This window comes from Rutilus rutilus (assembly GCF_951802725.1).
Source record: "Rutilus rutilus genome assembly, chromosome: 23".
NCBI lineage: Eukaryota > Metazoa > Chordata > Actinopteri > Cypriniformes > Leuciscidae > Rutilus > Rutilus rutilus.
This window is the reverse complement of record NC_140233.1, coordinates 2,498,485-2,526,148: the sequence shown is the minus strand read 5'-3', so window position 1 is coordinate 2,526,148 and position 27,664 is coordinate 2,498,485. Positions and strand designations below refer to the sequence as shown.

Below are 27,664 nucleotides of genomic sequence, written 5' to 3'. Positions count from 1 at the left end.
AAAAAACAACAAAACAGTTCTGCAGAGAAACACACAGTTCTTCATGAGAACACGGAAGTGAAAGGAAGTTTTTAGTGCTTTTGATGATCGAGGTGCCATTTCAGAGGAGGACAAAGAAACATCTGCAAATATTGTCATTATTCAAGGTAAGTTACTTTGGAAATATCTTAACTTAAAGTGTCATGTTTCCAGTGATCACAGAAGATTAATGCAGCTCAACTAATAGAGCTTTAATGTATTTTACAAGTCTTGAAACGAGGCTCTGAGTGTTTAAGTGTGTGTATGTGTGTGAGTGAGTGTATCTGGTGTCTGCTGACAATTTTTTTCCATTAATGATAATTTTTTGTATGAATTATTATCATTCACAATAACTATTGTAACTTTTAGTATGTTCAGTGTCACTCAATAATCACCAACATTCGGCTGAATATATCAGAAACAATAATCTACTAATGAGCTAATGACACTCAAACTGAATAACAACCTGAAGAATTAGTTTTAGACCCTAAAAGTAAAAAAAAAAAAAAAAAAGCTTCATAATAGTTGACCTGGCCACAGTGTCATTCGTTACACATTTATTTGCACATACTGCATAGATCTCTGCTATAAAAGCACAATTATTTAAATTCTTTTCCCTTTTCCTTTTCTCCAACAGTCCATGAAGAACGATGGCAACTGTTTTAGAGCTGCTTCAAGATACTCTAGAAGAGCTGGGAGAATATGATCTGAAGAAATTTAGGAGTCGCTTAAACGATGATGTTGGAGCTGGTAAACTGGAGGATGCTGATGTCATTGATATAGTGAATAAAATGATGGAGTGTTTTGGAGCAGAAGAAGCTGTGAAGAAAACAGTGAACATCCTGAAGAAGATGAACCAGAACCGGCTGGCTGAAAAGTTACAGAACAACTACACTGACTGTAATATTTTTATTTTGAAAAAAGATTATTGTTCACCAAGGCTGAATTTAATTATAAAAAATGGTTAAAATCTTACAATTTAAAACTAGATTAAAAAGTAAAAAAAAAAAAAAAGTAATTTTAAAAGCTTGAAGTTTGAAGGTTTTCAGTTTGTAATAGTTTAAAGTTTTCGTTTAGTAGTTTTAAAAGCCAGCCAGCCAGATAGATAGACAAACAGAAAGACAGACAGTCAGACAGACAGACAGACAGACAGACAGACAGACAGACAGAAAGACACAGACAGGGTGTTGCTATGCAGTTGCTAGGGTTCTTGGGGTGGTTGCTAGGGTGTTGCTAGCGAAGCCATGCATTTGTGTAATAAAAGAAAATCCATATTTAAAACTTTATTAGCTATAATAACTAGCTTCCAGCAGACGGCCGTACACATTCTGTGCAAGTCGACTTGCACCACAAGAGTAGCTCCTGACGCGATGTATGACGTAGGATGTAGGAGTATCGTAAGCTTGTTTAGCCTCTAGCGGTTTAAACATTTAATCGCTGCTTAAGACCGTCTGCTGGAAGCTAGTTATTATAGCTAGTTTTAAATATGGATTTTTTTTTTTTACAAAAACCCATGGATTCGCTTCAGAAGGCCTTTATTAACCCCCTCATTGTATAAAAATCAGCTGGTCACGAGAACTAAGACTATGTAAAAATGTACACATTGTAAGACTCTCAGTAGGAAGATCAAAGACTGACAAACCCCCCTCACTGGAAACTATATTAAATCTAATCACTAAATTGATGCCACCATTAGGGCTGGGTGATAAAATGATAACGATATGTATCGTGATAGACACGTTATCAATATCAATAAAAAATGCGTTCGATAAAACGTTCGATAATTTTTTTTCTTCGTCGGAATAAACCAGAGGTTGCGAAGCAAGTTTGGTTGTATGAACAAAGGCACTCACTCTCTGGTAACCTAGCAACGTAGGGGGTGACACGCTAACAACCAGTCATGTAAAGGGGGTCGATCACCGGACGAGAAGCGCAGCACCATGTCTTTAAAATTCGAACACATTATTCTCTGTGAGTGTACACAAACCGGCGGCGCCCATCTACGGCTCAGGGCCTTGTTCAAAATCCTGCCGCGCCACAGAGCGCCATTTACATAGTTTTATATTAAATTTACATTTATTTGTCTCAAATCGTCGTTAATGTATATACTGATTTCACCCTGTGCTGCAATATACATTTAGTTTTACATTAATTTACAGAAATCAGCTGCGTGGATGAAAACTGCTGATGTTATCGAATTTTCAGGAGATATTCTCAATTCATTCAGTTAACGGACGCTCTGAGGTAAAGTGAATTCAGACTGCAGACTCAGCAACGATTGTATTTAATTGTTCAGTACAATCATAACATAGTACAGACATTATCTTAATTCCATAATGTCCTTAAACATAACAATATTGCTGGCCATAAACCGAGAAAGTGCGCGTCCGGTGTGCGATACCTCGAGTTGTTCTAGATGCGATGCAACGCCGGGCTTCTCGTCCGGTGTGCGACCCCCTTGATAAGTGGAAAATAAGTGCAGCAGCAATTGTTGATAAAACAGGAAAAGTCAGCTCTCCAGTATGGCAGGTTTTTTGGATTTTATAAGTCTTACCATAGTCAGACCAATGTCGTCTGCAAATTATGCAAGACCGTCGTCGGTTTCTCTATGTTTATATTTAACACATTGCACTATTTTATTACACTTTATTAAGCATTTATTACGTATTCTTTAATTTTGGACCTTAATGTTAAGAGATAATTGTTAAGTGTTCATTGTGATTTTAGACTTATGTTTACATTTTAATTATTTGAGTGTTTTCCATGGTTGTGTTGACATTTCTGCCTTTATAACTGAGGGGATTATAATCAGAGGAAAGTTAAGTTTAAAATAAAAATGTTTAAATGTAATATATTTGTCTCCTGGTCCTTGTTTTAAATATGTCATAAAAAATATAAATAATTATCGATATCAACCGATATGAAACACTTATATCGTGATACAGTTTTCAGCCATATCGCCCAGCCCTAGCCACCAGGTTCACCTTGAATGCCAAATACAGTGTAGTTCACTTTAGTTTTTCATGTAATGTAAAGATGTAGAATCATCAGATCTTAAACAGATTTTTAAATGTGTAATCCCACAAGGTCTAGTCTGAGTTTGGTGGATGTAGCTTGAAAAGTCTAGGAGGAGATGCATTTAGAAAATTAGTAGTAAATTAAAGAAGAAGAATAAAGAGCTTTTTCAAGCCGACTTAATAACTGTTTTCTAATTAAATAGCTTTAAAATCCTATGTTGCCATAACAGTGAAGTTTCACTGCTGAATTTTCAGCATCATTACTCCAGTAATGTCACATGATCCTTTAGAAATCATTCTAATATTAATATTTAGTTAATAGTTTAATAGTTGCTGCTTAATAAAATGTTGACACAATGCAGATCCTTCAGGAAACATTGATGAACATAAAGTCTCATTGTTTTCTTTTTCTTCACAGTGCAAGAATCATTAGAGCCAGCTAAGAAACGCCAAAGAAATCAAGGTGAATTAACCATAAATGAGTCCTTACAGTGGGATCAGAAATTAATTAAAAACTTTTGTTTAATTTTCTTGTGTTTTGATCACGCCTTTTCCTGTTTATTTATATGTTTTCATAACAGATGATTTCTGGCTGCAGGAATTCTTGAATACTCACAAAATGAACATGAAGGAGAAAGTAGAGAACATTTTTGAGGGTAAAAAGGAAAATGAAGCAGATCTCAAGGATGTTTTCACAGAACTCTTCATTACGGAGGGGGATCTTAGAGAAGTAAATCAAGAACATGAGATTCTGCAGATTTATAAAGCCAATCTACCCAATAAACCACAGGACAGGCCAATTAAATGCAATGATGTATTTAGTCTGAAAAAAAATAAGAAAAAGATTGTGCTGACCAAAGGCATCGCTGGCGTTGGAAAAACTGTCTTAGTGCACAAGTTCATTCTGGACTGGGCAGAAGGAGAAGCCAATCAGGATATAGACTGTGTTTTCCTGCTTCCATTCCGAAAGATGAACTGCATTAAAGACACAGAGATCAGTCTGCATGAGTTTCTGCAGAGATTTAATCCAGAACTGAAGAAACTGGAAACAGCAAAGATATGTGAGATATATAGTTGTAAACTTGCGTTTGTCTTTGATGGACTGGATGAGAGTCAACTGACTTTGGATTTTGACAGTGAAATTGAAAGGACTGTTGAGGAGCGATTATCTGTAGATGGACTGTTTACAAGTCTGGTGAATGGGTCTCTGCTTCCATCCGCTCACGTCTGGGTGACATCACGACCAGCAGCAGCCAATCAGATCCCTCCTGAGTATGTAGGGTTGTTCACAGAGGTGCGAGGATTCACTGACCAGCAGAAGGAGGAGTATTTCAGAAAGAGAATCAAAGATGAGACTCAGGCCTCCAGGATGATCTCACACATTAAGAAATCTCTTAGTCTTTACATCATGTGTTACATTCCCGTGTTCTGTTGGATCACAGCCACTGTTCTTCAGGATGTCCCCATTGGGAACAATGCAGAAAACATCAACACAACACTCACTGAAATGTACATCCACTTCCTGCTGATACAGATGAAGATGAAGAGCCAGAAGCATGACAGAAAAACAGAAAGACAACGTACCAAGCTCTTAGATTCCAATAAAACAATGATTTTGAAGTTAGCTAAGCTAGCTATTGAACAGCTGAAGAAGGAAAACATAGTGTTCTATGAAGAGGATCTGAAAGCATGTGGTATTGATGTGAGTGAAGATTTTGAGTCCACAGGAATGCTGACTGAGATCTTTCAGCAAGAAGCTGGACTTCATGAGATGAAGGTCTTCTGCTTCGTTCATCTGAGTGTTCAAGAGTTCCTCGCTGCAGTGCACGTGTTCCTCTGCTACCTGGACAAGAACATGGACGAGCTGCAGTTTTTCTCTGAAGAAACACAATTCGAGGTCAGGCCTGACCACATCGACAAGCCAGACAAAAATATTGTTTTACATGATTTACTAAAGAAGGCTGTTGAGAAAGCAATGCAAAGTCAGAAAGGACATTTGGACCTATTTTTACGGTTTCTGCTGGGCATTTCACTGGAATCCAATCAGAAACTGCTCAGAGGCCTGTTCACACACAGTGAAGACAGCAAAGACAGCGTCACAGAATTAACCAAATACATTAAAGAACAATTACAAAACCAGGATGATAGCATCTCACCTGAAACTTCAGTCAACCTGTTCTACTGTTTACTGGAGCTCAATGACAATTCATTATATACAGAAATACAAAGATACTTCAGATCATCTCCAGAAAGAAAGCTCTCATCTTCAATGTACTCATTGATGGCTTACGTACAGCTGATGTCAGAGGAGGGGCTGGATGAGCTCAACCTGGGGAGGTACTGGACATCATTGGGAGGCCGCATGAATCTCCTGCCAGCTGTGAGATGCTGCAGAAAAGCAATGTAAGAAACTTGCTGTTTAATCAAAGTTTTTAATTCTGAAAAGAATGCAGAGTGAAGTATCATGTTTTAACTGATTTTAGAGAGTAAAATCTGTATTGACTAAAATGGATTTACTAAACAGTGATTTTATAGACATCAATTTGAACGTTATTTTCACTTGACTGTCACATCAGTTCCAGCATATATGGCATTTATATTTATTTTTTGCAGAAAGCTTAAATGTTCACAAAGAACATTACATAACATATCACTGTTACTACAAACACTGTTCCTACAAGATGAACACACAAAACATGCCATGGACAAATGTCCTGATTTTACAGACTCTCCTCCTGTTCTCTCGATGACACCTGCTGTGAAACTGTGGCTTTGGCCCTGCAGACACCAAACTCACACCTTATAGAGCTGGACATGAGTGACAATAACCTGAAGGATTCTGGAGTGAAGCTGCTCTCTGATGGACTGAAGAGCCCAAAATGTCAGCTGAAGATACTGAGGTTTGAGATTCATTCTTATACAGCAGCCACCTCAGTATTTCATCCACTAAAAACAGAGTATGACATTATAAAACACTTAACAAGAAAATGCTTAAAATCCCTTAAAGGCACAATATGTAACTTTTTTGCTTTAAAAATAGCAAAAATCACTATATCTATGTTATATATATTTTTTTGTTGTGTATTTACATTATCCCGACTGTTTCCAACAACTTTCAAACCAGGAGAAATTTGTAATTTAATTCGAAGACACGTCCCGTTTCTTTATTTCCGTTTTGTCGCCGTCAATGGCGTCATATCCGCGTTGTCCCTGGTTTCCACTTGTACTGCCATAGCAACCAGAGCTATGAACCAGAGCCCTTTGATAGTTACCAAGGCGTCAGACGTGGACAACTGTGTAGTTCGCAATGTCTATTTGCATGCTGTTGTTGTTTCGTTCAAACATTATGGACCATGGCAAGCAGACTTTGGATAAAAAAGGAGAACTAAAACGAGAATCAATATCGGCGTGGTGTTTTCGAGATGCCGAGAGCTCCCATATACAGTGTATAAACGAGAGCTCTACGTCCGAAACTTCGACCGCTCCTGCATGTACTTTATTAAACAGGTGAGCACATTTACATAAAACTAATCAATGTTATATAGTTCAACAATGATAAAATGTTAGAATATGATCTGTATGTTATTCTAATGTTGATCTAACTTACTGCTAGTCTCATACAGACAAACTAACACATAAATTTCAACACATTCAAATGCAGTTTAGTGTGATAGTGTAATGTTAGACCAAGTGAAAAAGCGCTGCGTTACCTCACAAGTTTAATTTGTCTAATAAACTGACCTGTGAGTTGTAATTCTGCACTTGTGTGTAATTCGGTAGAATGAAATGTCCATATTCCTTTTATATCCGCGGGACTCGCGTTGCGTGATATGAACTGCTTCATATCACAGTCATGATAAAAACATCGATGTATTTACTCATCCATAAACATTATTAGATTGGTCGGCTTGACGTTGACGACAAGATCCATAATTCTTAGCAAATGTTGCGTCATCAAACTACGCATTTGTTATTGTATAGAGGTTAGCGACCCCTAGCGGCGAAAAATTTACATACTGTACGTTTAATGCTCAAAGAAAATGATTTTAATATATCAAACTCACACCGTATTGATGATGCTTAATATATACAGGCAAGCAGATGAACCCAGAATTTGAATACTATGCGCTTAATTGCATGTTAATTATTTTTCTTTATAATTGTTTCCTATGGGGAAACAATTTACATGAAACATTGCACATTGCGTTCATATTCTGGGTTCATCTATTTGCCTGTACATTGAATATTTTATTAATAAAGTGTATCACTATATGAAAGATGATGATGATGAAGTCAATGAAGCATGTATTGCAATATGGATGCTTTCTCCCCATTATGCCCATGCATGACAGATGGCGTCAAATCTTGCTGTACGTTTCTAAGATAAACAAAGTGCCATTTCTCTGTTACATTTACATTTATTCATTTAGCTGACGCTTTTATCCAAAGCGACTTACAATTGCTATATATGTCAGAGGTCGCACGCCTCTGGAGCAACTAGGGGTTAAGTGTCTTGCTCAGGGACACATTGGTGTCTCACAGTGGATTCGAACCCGGGTCTCTCACACCAAAGGCATGTGTCTTATTCATTGCGCCACCACCACCGCCACAGTGACACTGTGTTAGTGTTCCCTGGTTGTCCTCTAGAGCAGTGGTTCCCAACCCTGCTCCTGGAGAACCCCCAACACTGCACGTTTTAGTTGTCTCCCTAATCAAACACACCTGATTCAACTCATCAGCTCATTATCACATGTATATATCATGCTTATATACTGTATATGCTTGCTTTTCTCCACGCCCATGTGTCCTGCGTGTATGCGCTGGATCATCCCTCCTCTGAGGCTCTGGGGGACTATAATTTTCTCACCTTTGAATAGTATACCATCCATCTCAGAAATCTCATCTCCGTGATTACAATATTCCTGGATGCTGGGCAGGCATTTCCTCCTTTCGTCAGGCCATCCGTTCTGTGTGGCTCTTCTGAGTGTAGTAAGCTGTGCATCCTGTGCTGTTGCGTCCTTGATCTCCAGTAGCTTGCTGTCACTCACTGGAACAGTACTTATGAGTGTGTGTACCTGTGCTTCCATGCTCTCCATAAGGCTGCTGTCTTGGTGCTCGATGGATTTCCGGGACAAGGTGTCGGCCACTGGGATGTCCTTTACGGGGCGGTGGATGATGTGGATGTTATATTTCTGGAGCTGTAGTATCATCCTCTGTAGCCGCGGTGGTGCTGTGGCCAGCGGTTTTCAGAGGATATCTTCCAGAGGTTTGTGGATTCTACAATCACTCTCTGGCCGTACATGTATTCGTGGAAACGCTTACAGCCGAATAAAACTGCATACAGTTCCTTTTCTATCTGAGCGTAATTCACTTCAGTGCTGTTGAGTGACTTGGAAGCATAGGTAATGGGTTTTTCATCCTGGAGCATGACAGCACCGAGGCCACATTTTGAAGTGTCTACTTGGAGTCTCAGTACTTTTTGGGGGTCAAAGTGCACGAGCACGGGGTGATGTGTTATCAATTTTTTCGTCTGCATGAATGCTTTGTTGTGGTTTTCGTCCCATAGAAACTCACTGTCCTGCTTCAGTAGTTGGTGTAGTGGTGCGAATCTGGCCAAATAGTTAATCATCCTGAGGATGGTTTCCAACTCCCCTCTGCTTATGGGTGGCTGCATTTCTCGTATCGCTTTCACCTTCGCCGGGTCTGGCTTGACGCCTTCACGCGAGAGCGTGTGGCCAAAGTAGCTGACCTCTGGTACACCTATTTGGCATTTGTCGGGATTTAGCCTTACCCCTCTTTCTCTTGTGCGCTGTAGCATGGCCTTGAGGTTGTTGTCGTGTTCAAGCTTTGTCTTGCCAAAAACGAGTATGTCGTCGACAATGGCGGCTACACCTGTGAGGCTTTCATATGTCTCATCGACACGCCTTTGGAATTCGTTTTGGGCTGAATTGATTCTGAATGGCAGCCTTAGGAACCTGTATCTGCCAAAGGCGGTGTTAAATGTGGTTAGTAGGGACGAATCTGTACTCAGTTTTATGGCCCAATAGCCTGATCTGGCGTAGAGGACGCTGAAGTACTTCACTCCGACAAGCTTAGTGGTGACATCTTCTAAAGTCGGTAAGGGGTAGTGGGGCCTTTGTATTGCCTTGTTGAGGTCTCTGGGGTCCAGGCAGACTCTCAGCTTGACGACTACGAGGGCGTTAACCCATTCTGTGGGCTCTGTCACTTTGCAAATTACGTTGCTCTCTTCCATCTTTTCGAGCTCTTTTTTCAGTCTGTCTCGCAGAGCGATCGGTACTCTTCGTGGTGGGTATACTACTGGTGTGGCGTGCGGGTCGACATGGAGGTTGCACTCCCCTGGAAACTCTCCTATGCCCTGGAAGACGTCTGTGTATTCTTTAAGGAGGCTGTCTGTGTCTGTGCATGATTTCACTTCTTCCTCTGCCACAGCCAGTATCAGCTTGATTAACTTATGATGAACTTATGAAGTTTGATGAACTTAAGGTCTAGACTAGCTTTAATCCCTAGGATGGGAGGTGCTTTGGTGTCTACTATGTAGAATTCAAGCACAATTGCGGTGTTTTTGTACTTGCACTTTAGATGACAGGTGCCCTTCACTTTCAGGAACTCACCACCATAGCCGGAGATCTTTTTTGGTGCCTGGTTTTATGGCAGTGTCTCTAAACAGTCTTTCAAATATGTGTACGGGAATTGCATTGGTCTGTGCACTTGTGTCAATTTTGAATTTAACTTTCTGAGTTCCGATTTCAATTTCAGCATAAGCTTGTTCATTACATTTTCTTGTGTTTTCAGTTGTAAGACCATCAATAAAAAGTCCTACCTTCTCATCTTCAGTGTCTTCGTCCATAGTGTGAATCACTTTTCTTGTGTGAGTGTTTGTGTGGCGTTTTGACTTGCAGACTTTTGCAAAGTGATTGAGTTTTTTGCATTTCATGCACTGCTTGCCTTTGGCTGGATAGGCGCTGCCTTTGGTGGTGTGCAGACCACCGCATCGATGACATTCTCTATGTGCTGTGGCGGGTTCTCTTGGCCTGGCTTTGTAGCTCGTGTACGTTTGTCTGTGTACCGGTCTTCGGCCTATGGCTTGTACAGCATCGTTGTTGAGGTCTCTGCCTCCCACCATCTCTTTGAGCTGGACTTGTGCTAGCTCATAGGAGTGCGCGATGTCAATGGCTTGGTCTAACGTTAGCTCCGCGCCGTGGCTGAGTAACTTCTCCCGCACTCGCAGTGAGTTTGTAGCGAAAACAATGCGGTCTCGCACAATCTCGTCGCTGTTGGTGTATCCATAGTCCTTAACTAGCAGCTTCAGTTCCGTGACGAAGTGTTCGAAAGTTTCCCCATCTCCTTGCGTTTTCTCATGGAAACAATAACTTGCGTATATCGGGTTAGACTTTGGTGTGAGATATGCGGTGTACTTATCGTAGTATGTTTGCAGTTTCTTCGCGTCTTCATCTGTTAGTGTCCATGTGTTGAAAACGTCGCGTCCTTTCTCCCCGATCCATAAGAGGAGGTAGCTGCATTTGTCCTGTTCGCGTTTCTCCCGTAGGGGTCCGGAGAATATTAGCTCCGCGTGCTGCTTGAAACATCGCCACGCTTCTGGTAAGTTAGCTGACTCCCAATCCATCTTGGGTGCTGGGACGCCGTAACTATCCATTTTTTTGTCGTAACGTAAGTACTAGAGCCTCTACTCTGACACTATGTAGTATTTGCTTGTTTGCTCACTGGCTAAAGCTATTTATATATAATCACTGGAACGCACACTGGACATTCTGAACTGGATGTCTTTATTTCTTCTCTGTTTTTTCAGAATTTAGTAGTAGGAAATTGCTAGTTATCTAAATTTTTATATCAGCTATGCATTCCGTTAATTTTGTGAATTGGTTAGTTTCGTCAGGGCGTGAAGAAATAATAGAGCTTAGTATCATCAGCATAACAGTGAAAACTAATTTACATGCTTCCTAATGATATCTCCTAAGGGTAGCATCTACAGAGTAAACAGCAGCGGCCCTAGTATTGAGCCTTGTGGTACGCCATACTGAACTTGTGATCGATAAGACATCTCTTCATTTACTGCTACAAACTGATAACGGTCAGATAAGTATGATTTAAACCATGCTAGTGCAATTCCACTAATGCCAACATCATTTTCGAGTCTATTTAAAAGAATGTTATCGTCGATAGTGTCAAATGCAGCACTTAGATCGAGTAACACTAATTGCGAGATACAACCACGATCGGATAGGAGCAAATCATTTGTAACTCTAATGAGAGCTGTCTCCGTACTATGGTACGGTCTAAATCCTGATTGAAAATCCTCACCGATATCAGTTCTTTCTAAAAAAGGAACACAGTTGTGAGGATACCGCCTTTTCTAGTATCTTTGACAGAAAAGGTAGATTCGAGATTGACTAATTCTGTAGGATCAAGTTGCGTTTTTTTAACAAGCGGTTTAATCATAGCCAGCTTAAATGTTTTAGGTACATATCCTAGTGACAAAGATGAATTAATGATATTAAGAAGAGGATCTATGACCTCTGGGAGCATCTCTTTCAGTAGCTTAGTCGGTATAGGGTCTAACATACATGTTGTCGATTTAGATGATTTAACGAGTTTAGTAAATTCTTCCTCTCCTATAGCAACGAATGAATCAAATTTTTCTTCAAGGACACTACAATGCACTGCCTGATGCGATACTGTAGTAGACGGTTGCATAGTTATAATTTTCTCCCTGATATTATCAATCTTGTTAGTAAAGAAGTTCATAAAGTCATTACTGCTGTGCTGCTTGGAAACATCTGGGGTTGAAAATTTATTTTTCGTTAGTTTAGCCACAATTTCAAATAAATACCTAGGGTTTTGTTTATTTTCTTCTAATAGGTTTGAAAAATAAGCAGATCTAGCAGCTTTTAAAGCCTCTCTGTATGCAATCGAACTGTCTTTCCATGAAATACGAAATACTTCTAGTTTTGTTTTCTTCCAGTTGCGCTCCATTTTTCTGGCTGCTCTCTTAAGGGCCTGAGTGTGCTCGCTGTACCACGGCGTTGGACTATTTTCTTTAATCTTCTTTAAGCGCAAAGGAGCAACTGTGTCTAAAGTGCTGGAAAAGAGAGAGTTAAGAGAAAACCTGCCAAGAGTTAAGACTTAAATGCCAATCCCAATGCATCTTTTTCATTATCTACATGTATATTAAAATCACCTTGTATATCTACATGTATATTAAACATGTATATCATGTGTCTTATTGCACAGCTAAAAGGGCAATGTTATTGCACAATTAACCACGGTATAAACCATAATAACCAACAGTAGATAGTAATTAACAATATAAAACAATAAATTATATAAAGTAATCAGTGCTAACCAGAGACAACCATAGCTCTTTGTACTTGCCATTCAGGATTCTAATGGAGGCACAAAAGAGTTTTTTAAACCGATTAAGTCGACATTTGGGCACTCTGTATCTTCTCAGGATGACCAGAATCAAGTTCTGGAACTAACCGTTAATATATATATATATATATATATATATATATATATATGTATATATATATATATATATATATATATATATATATATATATATGTATATGTATATATATATATATATATATTAGTGCTGTCAATCGATTAAAAATTTTAACTAGATTAATCACACATTTTTTCTGTGATTAATCGCAATTAATCGCAATAAAAAAAGAAATGTTTTTGTACGTTTTTAATATATTTTATAATGTAATAATTTCACAGTTAATCAAATTAATGTAGAAACAACATAAAGACAGTATATTTTAAATAATTGTTTAATGGCATCTTTTTATGAATGAAGGCCAGTATTACTGATATTAATACAGCTACTGATTTTTTTTTTTTCACATTTATTAGGCTTCAAAAATATAACAGTTTTTAATTTAAGTGAACTTAAAACAATGCTAACATAAACCCATAATAAATGTCATATTTATTCGTGCCCTTCCTGTCTTAACAGTTAGGAAATATACAGAAATTTAATAAAGTTATCAAAGTTATATGCAGTCTGCACTGCATAAACTATAAATTAAATAGTTAATCCTTATTAAAGCTACAAAAGTTATTTAGTCAACAGCAGTGAGTCATTTTCTCTGTTCCCTTTGTTCTTTAACTTTACTGACAGGAAGCTTTATTGGCTGCTGTCCCTTTAAGAGCAGACACACACACACACACACACACACACGCGGAGCTCACCGTTTATATACTGTCTATGGATCTCACACGCGCCTCATTCTCTCGCAACTCTTTGTTCATTTTAGACTTTATATAAATCATTTAAGACTGCTCTTATGAGGATAATCGACAAAATTATTGTTATTGTTATTGTTAGTTCAAGCGCGAAAGAGAACTGGATTCTGGCGCCCTGTCTATGTGTGTGTGTGTCTCTGTGTGTGTGTGTGTCACATAAGGACATTCACAGACAGCGCATTCTCTTTTGTCTTGCCGCGCTTGAAATGTTTAAAAGCATTTAAATGAATAAGAGCGTGATCATATAATGTAAAGCTAGCCAACGGATGGCAGAAAAGACGGATGCTGCGTTAATTGCGTTAAATATTTTAACACGTTAAACCAGACAAAAATTAATCGCATGCGTTAACGCGTTAACGTTGACAGCACTAATATATATATATATATATATATATATATATATATATTTAGTGGCTGTTTTTAGATCATGTTTGACTTTCTCCACAGCGTTTTACTACATTCTCAATAGAATTTAAATGGGTTGTCCATTTTATCAATGGCTTGCACAAATCTTATCACACTTTTGGAGCGCGCTGGTGAATGCGCCAACAGTGATTCGCGCCACTCATGCTTATGAAGGCTCCGATTGCGTGATGTATCATACAATTAATTAATAGCCTGATTTTATGTTTTGGTCAGAATACCGAAAACATGCGAGAAGTGCCGGCACGCAAGAAAAAGAGAGGGTATATAGCTTCAAATATAGAAGTGCTGGTACTGCAATACTGGTGCGTAATGCCTCCTTCAAGCACTGAGTAAGATCACATGGGTGTTTGGTATGGTGTGAACCGACACTGGTCTCACAGTTCGGTTCGATTACGATTATCATGTCATCAATTTAGTTCAATTCGATATCGCGATGTATCACAATGCATTGCATCCTCAATTTAAAATTTTACTTCAAAGGTGTGCACGTGTGTGTGTGCGTGTGCTCGCCTGTTCGGGAAATTGCAGTGACAGAAACAGTGACATTCCAGTTTAAGTTTCAAGGGAGTAAAGCTTGTTTATGCCATTAAGAAAAGGAAAATCTGTCAAATAAATTTTATTTTAAAGAAATGTTCATTTAAAAGCAGCGCTCATTAATCAGCGTGGGCCTATTATGTTACCATTAAAGATGCGTGCATCAACCGTCGCCGAGTCCGCTGTTGAAGGTGACGATCATCCATTTATAATCACGTGTAACAACACAGAATAATTAACAACACAGAATAATTGTAATTTGAACATCGTGTGCGGATACTTAAATCTGAGAAATTATTGGGGCGGGTGGATGATTTGTTTTGTCTGTGGATTCGGGTGACATTGGAGCTCATCCGCTTACTTTAAAGCAGTCAGACTCTGCCAGGTGTTAACAGCTCACGGTGAAAACGGCTAATGTGGTTTATCAAGTCTGTGGTATTACCTCCTGCATATTCTATTTGTGCGTGACATGAGCACAAACAACGCGTGTCCTCTGCAGGTCGTGCTTACCAGGTTGTTCATAAAAGCTGAAATGTGCCCAGATGTAGGCTTTTAAAGTAGTTGGAGCATTTTTTATTTTCTCGCACTCGTGTCTCGCCTCCCTCTGCCATTGTATGCTACTGCGACAAAGCACGTATGAGGCAAATGACGTCAGAAAAGCGTCAGTACATTATGATTGGTTATGGTCTATTACTGAACCGATACCGAATCGTCCTCGTCTGCATCACGATGCATTGTAGAAACGATGATTAATTGATTAATGTTTTTGTGCTGAACTCGTATCACTTTTGTAGTCTATTGAGAGAATAAGATATAAAAATCCCTTTATTTCCCTAAAACATTTTTTAAACAATATTAATTGGAATGCTGTCCCCCCTCGGAATTCAGTCTCTGGGGTACGTCCCCCCGTGTTAACCTCCATTTGCAGCCCTATATACAGTGAGGAAAATAAGTATTTGAACACCCTGCTATTTTGCAAGTTCTCCCACTTGGAAATCATGGAGGGGTCTGAAATTGTCATCGTAGGTGCATGTCCACTGTGAGAGACATAATCTAAAAAACAAAATCCAGAAATCACAATATATGATTTTTTTAACTATTTATTTGTATGATACAGCTGCAAATAAGTTTTTAAACACCTGTCTATTAGCTAGAATTCTGACCCTCAAAGACCTGTTAGTCTGCCTTTAAAATGTCCACCTCCACTCCATTTATTATCCTAAATTAGATGCACCTGTTTGAGGTCGTTAGCTGCATAAAGACACCTGTCCACCCCATTCAATCAGTAAGAATCCAACTACTAACATGGCCAAGACCAAAGAGCTGTCCAAAGACACTAGAGACAAAATTGTACACCTCCACAAGGCTGGAAAGGGCTACGGGGAAATTGCCAAGCAGCTTGGTGAAAAAAGGTCCACTGTTGGAGCAATCATTATGAATGAAAATGAAAGAAGCTAAACATGACTGTCAATCTCCCTCGGACTGAGACTCCATGCAAGATCTCACCTCGTGGGGTCTCAATGATCCTAAGAAAGGTGAGAAATCAGCCCAGAACTACACGGGAGGAGCTGGTCAATGACCTGAAAAGAGCTGGGACCACCGTTTCCAAGGTTACTGTTGGTAATACACTAAGACGTCATGGTTTGAAATCATGCATGGCACGGAAGGTTCCCCTGCTTAAACCAGCACATGTCAAGGCCCGTCTTAAGTTTGCCAATGACCATTTGGATGATCCAGAGGAGTCATGGGAGAAAGTCGTGGTCAAATGAGACCAAAATATAACTTTTTGGTCATAATTCCACTAAACGTGTTTGGAGGAAGAAGAATGATGAGTACCATCCCAAGAACACCATCCCTACTGTGAAGCATGGGGGTGGTAGCATCATGCTTTGGGGGTGTTTTTCTGCACATGGGACAGGGCGACTGCACTGTATTAAGGAGAGGATGACCGGGGCCATGTATTGCGAGATTTTGGGGAACAACCTCCTTCCCTCAGTTAGAGCATTGAAGATGGGTCGAGGCTGGGTCTTCCAACATGACAATGACCCGAAGCACACAGCCAGGATAACCAAGGAGTGGCTCTGTAAGAAGCATATCAAGGTTCTGGCGTGGCCTAGCCAGTCTCCAGACCTAAACCCAATAGAGAATCTTTTGAGGGAGCTCAAACTCCATGTTTCTCAGCGACAGCCCAGAAACCTGACTGATCTAGAGAAGATCTGTGTGGAGGAGTGGGCCAAAATCCCTTCTGCAGTGTGTGCAAACCTGGTGAAAAACTACAGGAAACGTTCGACCTCTGTAATCGCAAACAAAGGCTACTTTTTACCAAATATTAACATTGATTTTCTCAGGTGTTCAAATACTTATTTGCAGCTGTATCATACAAATAAATAGTTAAAAAAATCATACACTGTGATTTCTGGATTTTTTTTTTTTTAGATTATGTCTCTCACAGTGGACATGCACCTACGATGACAATTTCAGACCCCTCCATGATTTCTAAGTGGGAGAACTTGTAAAATAGCAGGGTGTTCAAATACTTATTTTTCTCACTGTATATATATACAGTATATATATACAACTCCAACCTTTAAGGACACCAATTTTCTTTGTGAATGAATAATGTATCGTAAATAGATAAATGTTCTACCTTAAAATACAGGGTGCATAAGTCAGGATACCCCTTTGTTAAATTCCCGTAGATGCAGGCAGATTTTTATTTTTAAAGCCCAGTTATTTCATAGATCCAGGATACTATGCATCCTGATAAAGTTCCCTTGCCCTTTGGAATTAAAATAGACCCACATCATCACATACCCTTTACCACACCTAGAGATTGGCATGGTTTTATTTCAGTTAGCCTAATAGCTGGTTTAATTTGCATTGAGAGATGATCTTATGGAAAGGACCCCATGCCCATGCAACAATTTACAAAAAAATTGGGATTAAGTAAACATCTGTTGAGTGTTTTAACATAAATTGTTTGATTATGTTGAATTAAGAACCCAAAAATGCAGCGGATCCACCAGACCCACGAACACTGGCTGAATAACAAAAATATGAACACCACACAAGGGTTAAAGAAATGTTCATTTAAAAGCAGCACTCATTTATCAGTGTATCATGTTACCATAGAGATGCACGCATCAACCGTCGCTGAGTCCGCTGTTGAAGGTGATGATCATCCATTTATAATAACGAAGAATAATTAACAACACAGAATAACTGTAATTTGACCATCGAGTGCGGATACTTAAATCAGAGAAAATTATTGGGGCAGGTGGATGATTTGTTTTTACAAGATTTACAAGTAAGGACGTCCCTAAAGGGAGATTTTTCAAACCGCGACTGGCGCCATCTTGTGTCCACTTAGAGATTGTATTGAAAATAACTACTTGTTTTGTTGCCAGGACGATTGTTTTGTACATTGTAATGGGTTATAAAATAACAAGCTAGATTTACATTATCCTTTGCATCTTAGGACTTTTATTACAAACAAAACAGATAATAGATCATATGTTTTGTCTATATAATACAGCTAGAATAAAAATAGGATTTCTTTTTTTTAAGGCTTGAAATGACTCCAGACTCGACACGGACTTCAGATGAAAGACTTGTGAACATCTCTGCCTCATTATCTGCTAGATGGCTGTATAGATCTGATCAGAACCATATTCTCCTTTCAGCAGAACTTATAGTTTATGAAATGAGAGATCTCTTATCAGTTTATATTAAATGGGTGTGTAATTATTCAGCAGATTTAACAAGTTTTTGATGTGAGTTCTGATGTCACAGTCTCCGATATCTTAATTGCTTCTGTGTGTGTTTGTAGATTACGGATCTGTGATGTGACAGGAGAAGGCTGTGGTTATCTGGCTTCAGCTCTGTGTTCAAACCCCTCACACCTGAGAGAGCTGGATCTGAGCTACAATCCCCTGGGAGACTCAGGACTCAAGAGGCTCTCTGAACTACTGAAGGATCCAAACTGCACACTGAACAAATTCATGTATGTTGAGCAATAAGATTCATCTCATTCTGTGAATATATGTATGTGTATTTCAGTCTTACCATATTCAAGTGTACAGGGTAGTGAAATGTCGAAAGACCCTGTAGTAGAGCTGCGTGGAGGAAAAGATCTAATGATTTACTTTGTTACAATATCAATCTCAAGGAGAAGGCCTTCTGAAAAAAATAGTTCACGCAAACATTTAAAATCTGTCATTATTTACTCTCCCTCACGTCATCTGCATGACTATTTTTATTCTTCCGGACACAAAAGAAGACACTCTTTTCCGTCAGTGGTCACCAAAACTTCAAAATATCATCTTTTGTGTTCAGCAGAAGAAATTCATACAGGTTTGGAACGACATGAGAGTGAGTAAATGATGACAGAGTTTTTTTCATTTTAGTGTAAACTTTCCCACCGCTGTACTGAACCATCAGTTTTGTGTACGTTACGTTATATATATACACAGACACACTCACACACGTTCAAAAGTTTGGGATCGGTAAGATTTTTAATGTTTTTAAAAGAAGTCTCTTCTGCTCACCAACGCTGCATTTATTTGATTAAAAAAACTGTAATATTGTGAAATATTATTACAATTTAAAATAACTGTTTTCTATTTTATTATATTTTAAAATGTAATTGATTCCTGTGATCAAAGCTGAATCTTCAGCATAATTACTGTAGTCTTCAGTATCACATGATCCTTCAGAAATCATTCTAATATGATGATTTGATGCTCAAGAAACATTTATGATTATTATCAATGTTGAAAACAGTTGTGGATTCGGATGAATAGAAAGTTCTAAAGAACAGCATTTATTTGAAATGGAAAGATTTTGTAATATTATACACTACCGTTAAAAAGTTTCGGGCCAGTAAGAATTTTTATTTTATTTTTGGGGGGTAGAAATAAAAGAAATCAATACTTTTATATTTAGCAAGGATGCATTAAATTGATCAAAAGTTACAGTAAAGACATTTATAATGTTACACAAGATTCTATTTCAAATAAATGCTTTTCTTTTGAACTTTTTATTCATCAAAGAATTCTAAAACTTTTTTCAACATTGATAATTATAATGAATGCTTTTGGATCATCAAATCCTCATATTAGAAAGATTTCTGAAGGATCATGTGACACTGAAAACTGGAGTAATGATGCTGAAAATTCAGCTTTGATCATAGAAAACAGTAATATTGTGAAATATTATGAAAGTTTCAAAAAAAAACTTTTTTTTTTAATCCTATAGATAGATGCAGACTTGGTGAGCAGAAGAGACGTCTTTTAAAAACATAAACAATCTTACCGATCCAAAACTTTTGAACAACAGTGTGTATATATACAGTGAGGAAAATAAGTATTTGAACACCCTACTATTTTGCAAGTTCTCCCACTTGGAAATCATGGAGGGGTCTGAAATTGTCATCGTAGGTGCATGTCCACTGTGAGAGACATAATCTAAAAAAACAAAAAAAAACAGAAATCACAATATATGATTTTTTAACTATTTATTTGTATGATACAGCTGCAAATAAGTATTTGAACACCTGTCTATCAGCTAGAATTCTGACCCTCAAAGACCTGTTAGTCTGCCTTTAAAATGTCCACCTCCATTCCATTTATTATCCTAAATTAGATGGACCTGTTTGAGGTCATTAGCTGCATAAAGACACCTGTCCACCCCATACAATCAGTAAGAATCCAACTACTAACATGGCCAAGACCAAAAAGCTGTCCAAAGACACTAGAGACAAAATTGTACGCCTCCACAAGGCTGGAAAGGGCTACGGGGAAATTGCCAAGCAGCTTGGTGAAAAAAGGTCCACTGTTGGAGCAATCATTAGAAAATGGAAGAAGCTAAACATGACTGTCAATCTCCCTCGGACTGGGGCACCATGCAAGATCTCACCTCGTGGGGTCTCAATGATCCTAAGAAAGGTGAGAAATCAGCCCAGAACTACACGGGAGGAGCTGGTCAATGACCTGAAAAGAGCTGGGACCACCGTTTCCAAGGTTACTGTTGGTAATACACTAAGACGTCATGGTTTGAAATCATGCATGGCACGGAAGGTTCCCCTGCTTAAACCAGCACATGTCAAGGCCCATCTTAAGTTTGCCAATGACCATTTGGATGATCCAGAAGAGTCATGGGAGAAAGTCGTGGTCAGATGAGACCAAAATAGAACTTTTTGGTCATAATTCCACTAAACGTGTTTGGAGGAAGAAGAATGATGAGTACCATCCCAAGAACACCATCCCTACTGTGAAGCATGGGGGTGGTAGCATCATGCTTTGGGGGTGTTTTTCTGCACATGGGACAGGGCGACTGCACTGTATTAAGGAGAGGATGACCGGGGCCATGTATTGCGAGATTTTGGGGAACAACCTCCTTCCCTCAGTTAGAGCATTGAAGATGGGTCGAGGCTGGGTCTTCCAACATGACAATGACCCAAAGCACACAGCCAGGATAACCAAGGAGTGGCTCTGTAAGAAGCATATCAAGGTTCTGGCGTGGCCTAGCCAGTCTCCAGACCTAAACCCAATAGAGAATCTTTGGAGGGAGCTCAAACTCCGTGTTTCTCAGCGACAGCCCAGAAACCTGACTGATCTAGAGAAGATCTGTGTGGAGGAGTGGGCCAAAATCCCTCCTGCAGTGTATGCAAACCTGGTGAAAAACTACAGGAAACATTTGACCTCTGTAATCGCAAACAAAGGCTACTGTACGAAATATTAACATTGTTTTTCTCAGGTGTTCAAATACTTATTTGCAGCTGTATCATACAAATAAATAGTTAAAAAATCATACATTGTGATTTCTGGATTTTTTTTTTTAGATTATGTCTCTCACAGTGGACATGCACCTACGATGACAATTTCAGACCCCTCCATGATTTCTAAGTGGGAGAACTTGCAAAATAGCAGGGTGTTCAAATACTTATTTTCCTCACTGTGTATATATATATATATATATATATATGTATTATGATATTTTCATTTACATCTATTAATATAATTTAATTAAATTATTAAATTACACAGGAGAAACATATAGAATACGAACAAGTATAGTAGACTTTGTCTTTGTTTGCACGCCTAAACGGTCAAATACACAGAATATGTCCAAATGTCCACCTTGGTGAATATTCAAGTAAACAGAGTCAACATAAGCACTGACTGTACAACACATTGTTCTTCACACACACACACACACACACACACACACACACACACACACACACACACACACACACACACACACACGCACACACACACACACACACACAAACTCACATACACTCACTCACACACTCAAACACACTCACGCACACACACACACACACACACACACACACACACACACACACACACACACACACACACACACACACACACACACACACACACACACACAAACAAACTCACACACACACACACACACAAACTCACTCTCATATACACACTCACTTTCTCTCTCTCTCTCTTTCTCTTTCTCTATCACACACACACACACACACACACACACACACACACACACACACACACACACACACCCTCTCTCTTTCACACACACAGACACACACACAGTCACAGACACACATTTTCACACACACACACACACACACACACACACACACACACACACACACACACACACACACACACACTCACACAGACACACACACACACGTCTAGTGACTGTTGTTTTGTTGTTCTAAATGTCTCTCTCTTCTTGTATTCAGAGGCCTATGATCTCACACTGGATCCAAACACACACACACACACACACACACATTTCTTTTTAAATTCAAGTATATTTCATAAAAAAAAATAAGATATTTAATATATTTGGCCAAATGATTTCTTAAAAAAAAAAAAAAAAAATGGAAATTCATAATTTCTTCAGTTTCTCTAGTTAGAAACTGTCTTTACGGTTCCCATATCATAGTAGTGTTTAATTCAAAGGGGTCAAACAGTTCTCGTTGTGTTTATTGGTGGTTAGAGCGGCCGGCACGAGCAAGTTCATTATTTAACAAGAGGAGATTTGTCTAAAATCTATTTGGCTTTAAAATGTAGGTAAGTTACAGTTTCAACAAATTAAAATACTCAAAGTTCAGCAGAACTTGTATGAAATGAGAGCTCTCTTATCAGTTTATCTTAAATGGATGTGTAATTATTCAGCAGATTTAACAAGCTTTTGTTGTGAGTTCTGATGTCACAGTCTCAGATATCTTCATTGTTTCTGTGTGTGTTTGTAGATTACAGGACTGTGAGGTGACAGAAGAAGGCTGTGGTTATCTGGCTTCAGCTCTGCGTTCAAACCCCTCACACCTGAGAGAGCTGGATCTGAGCGACAATTGCCTGGGAGACTCAGGGCTCAATATGCTCTCTGATCTACTAAAGGATCCAAACTGCACACTGAACAAACTTGTGTATGTTGAGCAATAAGATTCATCTCATCCTGTGAATATATGTATGTGCATTTCAGTCTTACCATAGTCAAGTGTGCAGGGGAGTGAGATGTCGAAAGGCTCTGTAGTAGAGCTGCATGGAGGACAAGATTTACTGATTTACTTTGTTACAATATCAATCTCAAGGAGTAGGCCTTCTGAAAAAGATAGTTCACGCAAACATTTAAAATCTGTCAATATTTACTCTCCTTCACGTCATTCAAACCTGCATGACTACCTTTATTCTGCCGAACACAAAAGAAGACACTCTTTTCAGTCAGTGGTCACCAAAACCTCAAAATATCATCTTTTGTGTTCAGCAGAAGAAATCCATACAGGTTTGGAACGACATTTTACAGTTTTAATTTTAGTGTAGTCAAGTCAAGTCACCTTTATTTATATAGTGCTTTTTACAATACAGATTGTATCAAAGCAGCTTCACATTGATAACATGAAAATGTCAGGTCTGCCCCAAAAACTTTTCCAATTGTCTATGAATTCTATATTATTTTGCGGACACCACTTCGACAGCCAGCCATTGAGTGAGGACAATTTACTAACTATCTCATCACTCTGGCGAACAGGAAGGGGGCCAGAGCAAATTACAGTGCCTGACATCGTACTTGCAAGGTCACACACCTCTTTTATGTTCATTTTTGTGATCTCCGACTGGCAGAGTCGAACATCATTAGTGCCGACGTGAATAATAATCTTAGAGAATTTACGATTAGCTTTAGCCAGCACTTTTAAATTTGCTTTGATGTCAGGCGCTCTGGCTCCCGGCAAACATGTGACTATGGTGGCTGGTGTCTCTATTTTCACGTTCTGTGTAATAGAATCGCCAATAACTAGGGCACAACCAACAGGATTCTCAGTGGGTGTTTTACTGAGTGGGGAGAATCTGTTTGATGTTGTAATCGGAACGGAAGAGCGGTGTTTTGTCCTGCAACTAGAGCGTCTCACCGTCACCCAGTTGCCCTGCTGCACGGGCTCTACTTCAGCTGGAACCGAACAGTGTACAGAGTTCACAAAGCTTGTCGCATCCAAAGCAGTATTTAAAGCCCTTGCACTCTTACAATTAACCTCGATTAAAGTTTGGATGCGTGTCTCTAGTTCTGAAATCTTCCCCGTCAGCTCCCTGCATTTATCACATGTAAATCCTGTGCTGACAGAGAAGGCTATGCTATACATGTTACATGAGGTGCAGGTGACAATAAGAGGAGAAGATGACATGACTCACCGTGTTTGTTGACTGATACTCACCACAGTTTTCTGATGAACTCGTAAAAGGCGCGAGAGAAAAAATAAATAAATAAAGAGTGCACGGATGACACGCTAACAGGCTAGCAAATTACTAGCGTGTTGTGCTAGCAGTAACTATTTAGATTGAAGCTAGCGATGTCAGGTTAATGTATGATGTTGCTTAAGTTATATTTAGCAGTATAAATAACAAGAAATGATAGAAAATAATGATTAAAAACAGAAACATACGAAGCTTACAGACGCAAACCAATGCAACGCAGCAGCAGCAGCAGGGCAGAAAGAAGCAATCGTGCAGGTTTAGTGTGAAGTGAATAGGCCTAAACTGAAGTAAATAGGTGTAAACTGTCTCTTTAAGAAATTGCAGGTTTTATTTGGCTCACAATCAATGGATTGCTTCTTTGGTGCTGGTTTGATAAGAATATAACCATGTTGTGCTTGGACTGACAGGTTTGTCATATTTCCTCTTTGAGTGACTGCACATTTTTATAAACATATATATATATAATGGCTTTATTCTAATTAATGTCCTCATTAAGTAAATGTGTGTTTTTATAGTGTAAATCATGGAATATGGCACAGGTATGTTTGCACACACACACATGCATCTGTGGTTAATGTTGTTTTGTTCTCTCTTCTTGTCTTCAGACACTAGTAATCTCTCACTGGATCCAAACACAGCAGTCACTCTTCTCATTCTGTCTGAGGAGAACAGAAACATGACACACGTGTTTGAGGATCAGTCATATCCTGATCATCCAGAGAGATTTGATGAGTGTCTCCGGTTCTGTGTGGAGAGAGTCTGACTGGATTCAGTCAATGAATATCAGTGACATATAAAGGAATCAGCAGGAAAGGAAGGAGACACTGTACATCTGGATTCAACAAAATATCCTGGAGTCTGAACTGTGCCAGTGAATCTGTAATCAGAAGAGTAGGAGTGTTTCTGGACTGACTTTGTTCTTCTACAGCGTCTCTGACACTCACACACATTCAACACAATCAGTTTATATAGTTTGTTTTTATTTTCCTCACTGGTTGTAATACAGTCATGATTATTTCCTCTTAAAGGAGAACTCCGGTCAATTTTAACATTGAGCTCATTTTTTTGTACATTTGGAGTGCTGTCAGTACAGAGAACAACGACAAAAATCGGTGTTGCCTACACCGTGTTATCCTCTTTTTAAAATTTGCACCCTGTTGACTTCAATGGGGCAGGTTTTAAACCTGCGTTTAGCAGGTCGAAGTCCAGAGTAGTCAATTGTCGAGTTCACGCGCATGATCATAGGTACTAAACCTATGCGCGTGAACTCGACAATCGACTACGATGGACTTCGACCGAAAACAGGATGTAAATACAGGTATTTTCGCTGGCTGAATTATTATCATTTTTATTCATTTCTTTCACATCTACTGCAGTCAGATTCACCGTGTTCACTCTAAATAAACTCACTCACATGGCTGTGCACTTGTAATGACAAATCAAGGATGTTAAAGCAGGCTAAACGCAGGTTTAAAACCTGCCCCATTGAAGTCAACAAGGTGCAAATTTTAAAAAGAGGATAACACGGTGTAGGCAACACCGATTTTTGTCGTTGTTCCCTATACTGACAGCACTCCAAATGTACAAAAAAATGAGCTCAATGTTAAAATTGACCAGAGTTCTCCTTTAATATGTTTAAATGTTTCTAAGGGAAAAGGATGAAGTAATCTGCTGAAATGCTTCTTTTATCTTTTTGTTTTCTCTGCTTCTTCACATATTTGATGATTTCTGAGGATAGTTTTATGAAAGAGCTTTACAGGGACCTGAGAAGAGCTTGTGCTGATAATCATTAAATCATCATTAGCCAGTTGTACAGAATATCCTCTGCTTTTGTGTTTAACCAGAAAGTCTACGAGCACATTCATTCAAGCGCTATGATGGTGATTTGTGCGTGTTCATAGTTGATGATGCATTACATTGTTTCGATTCAGGTGAAATGTAAAGATTTAGATAATGTTCATATACAGCGGCCACTAAAAGTATTTTAGATACTTAAGCCACAATTAAACATTTATAAATGTCTTTGCATTTGTTTTCATAAAAAAAAAAAATGAAAAAATTAAACAATAGCACTTATGCACTCTCAGGAAAAAAAAAGTGAAACAGCCTTTTCATAAGATACATTTTTATACCATATTTACCATATATACTTTTTTTTTTTTTTCTGGCTAAACATTAAGGCTATTCTATTGGTTAGGATATTGATATAGGAACTGTTGTTGCTAATAAAGTTTTATGATGTTTCTCCATTTAAACCTCTATAAAAGTTCATATCAGTATCGTCCCTCATAACAAATCTAACTATTACTGTACATAAAAGTGACTGATCATAAAGATCTTGTGACATGGGGAACAGTAAACCAGAGGTTTAGTAAAGCATATAGTGAGTTTGTTAATGGTTTAGATGAAAATCAGTTTCACGCTCTTTCATTCAGACGTTTGGCTGTTTGGTGTTCGGCGCCCTCTGCCGAATGATGCTGTAAATTACACTAGACTAGAAAACCATTTAAAGTCAATATGAAATCAAAATGGACAATTCTTGTTTTTTATGGAATATTACAATGTTTATTCTAAATGATTTATCGATGCACATTATTATTGTGTTAATAATCTTGAATCAGAATAAGTTCCTCTTGCAGCATCTCTTATCTTCTCTGATGACGAGGGTGGGGCAACCTGTCACTCACATGAGATCCACCAATTGCAAACCACAACCACAATTCAATCATCCAATCAATTCCACACAGACCCAATCATTTGTTCTTGATTTGGTCTTTATCGATGAGCATAGTCCACCATATGCTGCTGCTTTCTGATATTCATTTTAATATTTGACTTTGTAATTTCTTTGTACAGTGGCTATTTTTCAGTTGTATTGATAAGTTGGATCTTATTTATTTATTTAATTTATCTGTATAATACTATTGGTCTTGTGTGAACTGGTCTTAGACATTAAAATCCCGGGCTGAAAATGGGCCCCACTCCGGCCCTGGGCAAATGAACCAATAATCAAATAACACGAAGGGTGGGTTTAAAGGGGACCTATTATGGCCCTTTTCACAAGATGTAAGTCTCTGGTGTCCCCAGAATGTGTCTGTGAAATTTCAGCTCAAAATACCCCACAGATAATTTATTATAGCTTGTCCAATTTACCCCTATTTGGGTGTGAGCAAAAACAAAGTTTCAGGTGTGTCTCTTTAAATGCAAATGAGCTACTGCTCCCCGCCCCCTTTCCAGAAGAGGGTGTGGCCTTTACAACGCGTGCATATCCTAAGACAGTAATAAATCAGGAGAAGCAATATGACTGACAACATGACTAAAGGTGTTCAGCCCAATATGTATGTATGAACCTGAGTCGAACACTCTGATGAAGGAGAGACATCTTTGAGAATGAACCATTGAGGCTTTTGTAACAACACTTTGCAGCTCTGGTGAGTCTGTCCAACATCCCTCGTGTTACTGATATGTGTCGCTGTGCTGGTCTGTGCAAAACAGTTTGGTAACACTTTCAGAATCTGCAGATGTTATAATGCATTTTAACTTTGGTTAAAATGATATATGGATAGATATAAAGTATTATAATGTACATTATAAATACTTTTAATAAGAGTTACC

At 38.7% G+C, this 27,664-nt stretch overlaps 1 protein-coding gene across 2 annotated transcripts; it reads left to right on the top strand.

Annotated features, from left to right (window-relative positions):
* Positions 1–5: 5 nt before the first annotated feature.
* On the top strand, positions 6–26,568 carry LOC311283215 (NACHT, LRR and PYD domains-containing protein 3-like). 2 transcript variants are annotated; one of them, XM_084397521.1, is made up of 8 exons: positions 6–146; positions 656–918; positions 3,454–3,498; positions 3,617–5,438; positions 5,762–5,935; positions 18,121–18,294; positions 22,555–22,728; positions 24,655–26,568. In XM_084397521.1, exons 2-8 carry the CDS (start codon positions 669–671, stop codon positions 24,659–24,661), a joined length of 2,646 nt encoding a protein of 881 aa, XP_084253647.1. In that variant the 5' UTR covers positions 6–146; positions 656–668; the 3' UTR covers positions 24,662–26,568. The 2 variants fall into 2 exon arrangements, 1 of the variants encoding a protein (XP_084253647.1); XR_014626031.1 differs by lacking the exons at positions 22,555–22,728; positions 24,655–26,568 and having other exon boundaries at positions 5,649–5,935; positions 18,121–18,260.
* The last annotated feature ends 1,096 nt before the right edge of the window (positions 26,569–27,664 follow it).

What these genes read in the sequence shown, in the direction of transcription:
- LOC311283215 (XM_084397521.1), top strand. Translation starts at nt 669, where the DNA reads ATGGCAACTGTTTTAGAGCTGCTTCAAGATACTCTAGAAGAGCTGGGA. An exon ending in GAAACGCCAAAGAAATCAAG is followed by an intron (nt 3,499 to 3,616) that starts GTGAATTAACCA and finishes TTTTCATAACAG; the next exon opens with ATGATTTCTGGCTGCAGGAA. An exon ending in TGCACACTGAACAAATTCAT is followed by an intron (nt 18,295 to 22,554) that starts GTATGTTGAGCA and finishes GTGTGTTTGTAG; the next exon opens with ATTACAGGACTGTGAGGTGA.